This window comes from Rana temporaria, chromosome 10 (genome assembly GCF_905171775.1).
Source record: "Rana temporaria chromosome 10, aRanTem1.1, whole genome shotgun sequence".
Lineage (NCBI taxonomy): Eukaryota > Metazoa > Chordata > Amphibia > Anura > Ranidae > Rana > Rana temporaria.
The window spans coordinates 42,208,500-42,211,715 of record NC_053498.1 but is presented as its reverse complement, the minus strand read 5'-3'; the positions used below and the strand labels follow the sequence as shown (position 1 = coordinate 42,211,715).

Here is a 3,216-nt window from a genome sequence, read left to right as displayed (position 1 = left end):
ATATAACTGCAGGAAACTAGAGCAGTGAAATAAATTACTTGTGGTGACCATACAAACAACATCAGAATCTGCACCAGGGTTAACATTTTCTCTTCAAGAGTTGAATACATAATGACCTTTTTAGTTATCATTAAAGAGCCAAGAACCCAAGACTAGACCAAGGAATCTGAAAATGCCAATAAAACTATATGTTTACAGATAAAGAACTTTGATAGTACAACTTAGAAGGAAAATGGAGAATCTGATTTTTTTTTTATTGATTTACTGATTCTATATGAACCTCAGTGTCACATTAATGTTTTCATAAAATGATTGTAACCCAGAAATAGAATAATATAGTTATTTGTGGGATCCCAACTTTGTGACCAAGACTCAGACAAGTTCCTTCCAGTAATTCAGAAATTCTGTCCAGTCCAATTCAATGTCCCAGCGAAAGTTTGCAATTAATGAAAGCAAGAAAGGACACAGCACACAGCAGCAAAGGCTCAATGCAGTCTCATTTTAGGTATCCCGTTCATGCCAGCAGACATAGGTTAAATAAAGCCTGTGAGCTAATGCTGCTAGTACACAATTAGCACTTCACTGTATTTTGTTTTTTTGAATGTAGAAAAATATTTAAGCTATTTTTCTACTAGAGTGAGCAAATATATTTGAGAGATGATCCCTAGTGTTTGGTTTGTGTAAAGTATGAAATACTTTAGTCTTAGTTACCTTCATCATCATCATCATCATCATCATCATCATCATCATCATCATCGTCATCTTCCTGATTTTTTGCTTGGTCATCATCATCATCATCATCATCATCATTGTCGTCATCATTATCATCGTCGTCATCATCATCATCATCATCATCATCATCATCATCATCGTTGTCATCATCATCATGTTTCTTTACAATTTGATCATCGTCATCGCCGTCATCATCGTCATCATTGTCGTCATCATCGTCGTCGTCGTCATCATTGTCGTCATCACTGTCATTGTCATCATCATCATCATATTTATCATCGTCATCATCATCTTTATCGTCGTCGTCATCATCTTTATCGTCGTCGTCATCGTCATCATCATCTTTATCATCGTCGTCGACATCATCATCAACGTCATCGTCATTTTTGTCATCTCCATCATGGGCTATATGATCATTATCATCATTGTCATCAACATCGTCGTCATCATGATCTTGGCCTACAGCTTGCACCTGTCCATGTACCCCAGGCAATAAGTTTGCCTGGAATGAGCAAATAACTGTGACCAGAAGGCACAACAGCCAAACTTTTTGTGAGGCCATCCTGGTACAAAAAGAGTAGTGAAGTCTTGGATCTGTCCAACAGCAGACTCACTGTGTCCTTTGACTCGATTCTCAGATGAAGGAAAGTTGCAACCAGCTCAATTCCAAGCTTGAAGAACCAGTTCACAGAAAATAATTCAATAAAAAGATTTCTTGGGTGGGAGATGACAGGCTAGAAGTCAGTCGAGAACAGCAGCGCTGAGGAAGAAATGTGCTCTGTGAAAAGAGACCTGTGCACAAGGCTGGTTGATTGATAGCAGCAGATGTACAAAATACACTTTCTGTCTCTGAACCAATAGCTGCAGAGGAAGGAACTTTTTTCCAGCTCTTCAATGTAGATATAGAAAGAGATGATGGCACATATCCCTTCATGACCATATTTGTGATCCACACGGTGCAAAAGGTCACAGAAGACAGCCCTGAGAAAACTTGCTAGTAATGCAGAGACACCTTAATTGGACAACTATTCTTAGGTCTTATCAGTCACTACTAGGGCTTTTCATTGTGACAAGAACACCCTGCAGTTAATAATGGTCAAAAGTTGTGAGGCTTTCTGCTTGATGTCATACCCATATGAATTTCTGTCTCTTTTTCTCCTCTCTCTCTCTGTATACAGCATGGCCCGGATTCAAATACATCGGCGCATATTTATGCCGCCGTAGCGTATCTCCTTTACGCTACGCCGACGCAGCGCACAGAGGCAAGCACTGGATTCACAAAGCCAGTGCTGCCAAATCTGCGCTGGGTTTCCTAGGTGTGAGCCGGCGTATGTGGAAGTGTGCGTGAGACATGCAAATGAGGCATGACACCATGCAAATGATGGGCTGAGTGTCAGACAGATACGTATAATGAACGGCGCATGCGCCGTCCCGTGGATGCATCCCAGTGCGCATGCTCAGAATCACGTCAGATCTACTCCCTAAGATACGACGGATCACTGCCTACGGCGTGAACATGACCTACGCCTAGTCATATTCACATCCTACGTAAACTACGTAAAATACGTTGGCTTGTGTTCCTGTGCATGGGTGCTGCTGAGTTACACCTGAGTTACATAAAGATGGGGCATAACTTTACGCCGGACGTATAACTTTACGCGCACTGCGTCGGACGGACGTACGTTAGGGAATCGGCGTATCTCCCTCATTTGCATATGTGAATAGAAAATCAATGGGAGCGCCAAATACGTCCAGCGTAAATATGCGCCCACTCTACGCCGGCGTAGGCAAGTTAGGTCGGTCGGATGAAGCCTCTTTTCAGGCGTATCTTAGTTTCTGAGTCCGGCGCATAGATATGGCGGCGCATATTTGCACTTACACGGCGTATCTGGAGATACGTTGGCGCAAGTGTTTTGTGAATCCGGGCCCATGTGTTTATATCTGTGTAATATGGAACGAGCAAGAGATTTGCAGAGCTTAATTAGTTAGTTACAAGAGTTTACTGATAGTTTAGGCACATCACTATAATTTCAATAGAAACTCACAGAGAAAAGTAAATTTGATAAATAGTAAATTTGAACATTACAGTATGCTGGCTGACAATTTTCATAGCTTAAAGTAGGCTTATTAAAATCCTGTAGCACACATTTCAGCATTACTAAATTCAGGGCAGCACTTAGGGTGGTAGGGGCCCCTGGGCTTGAGTGTTGAAGGGGGCCCTGGAGCCGAGAATTCGGGGGGAACGAAGATGTTGAGCGAGGGGGGGGGGGGTCATAGTTGTTGAGCGGGGGGGTGCGCATTAAAGTTGTTGAGTGGGAGGGGTGAATTGAAGTTGTTGAGCGGGGGGGGCGCATTAAGTTTGTTGAGCGGGGGGTACGCATTAATGAGCGGGGGGGTGCCTCTCACCTGTGCACGGAATGTGACGGCTCTCTTCCCTTCAGCAGACATCCACACACCGCTCCGGTCTCCGATTCCTCCTGGGGG

At 43.2% G+C, this 3,216-nt stretch overlaps 1 protein-coding gene across 1 annotated transcript; it reads right to left on the bottom strand.

Moving 5' to 3' along the window:
- Positions 1 to 221: 221 nt before the first annotated feature.
- On the bottom strand, positions 222 to 1,616 carry LOC120916542 (prostatic spermine-binding protein-like). The gene has a single exon (XM_040327578.1). It carries the CDS (start codon positions 1,292 to 1,294, stop codon positions 704 to 706), a length of 591 nt encoding a protein of 196 aa, XP_040183512.1. The 5' UTR covers positions 1,295 to 1,616; the 3' UTR covers positions 222 to 703.
- Positions 1,617 to 3,216: the final 1,600 nt, after the last annotated feature.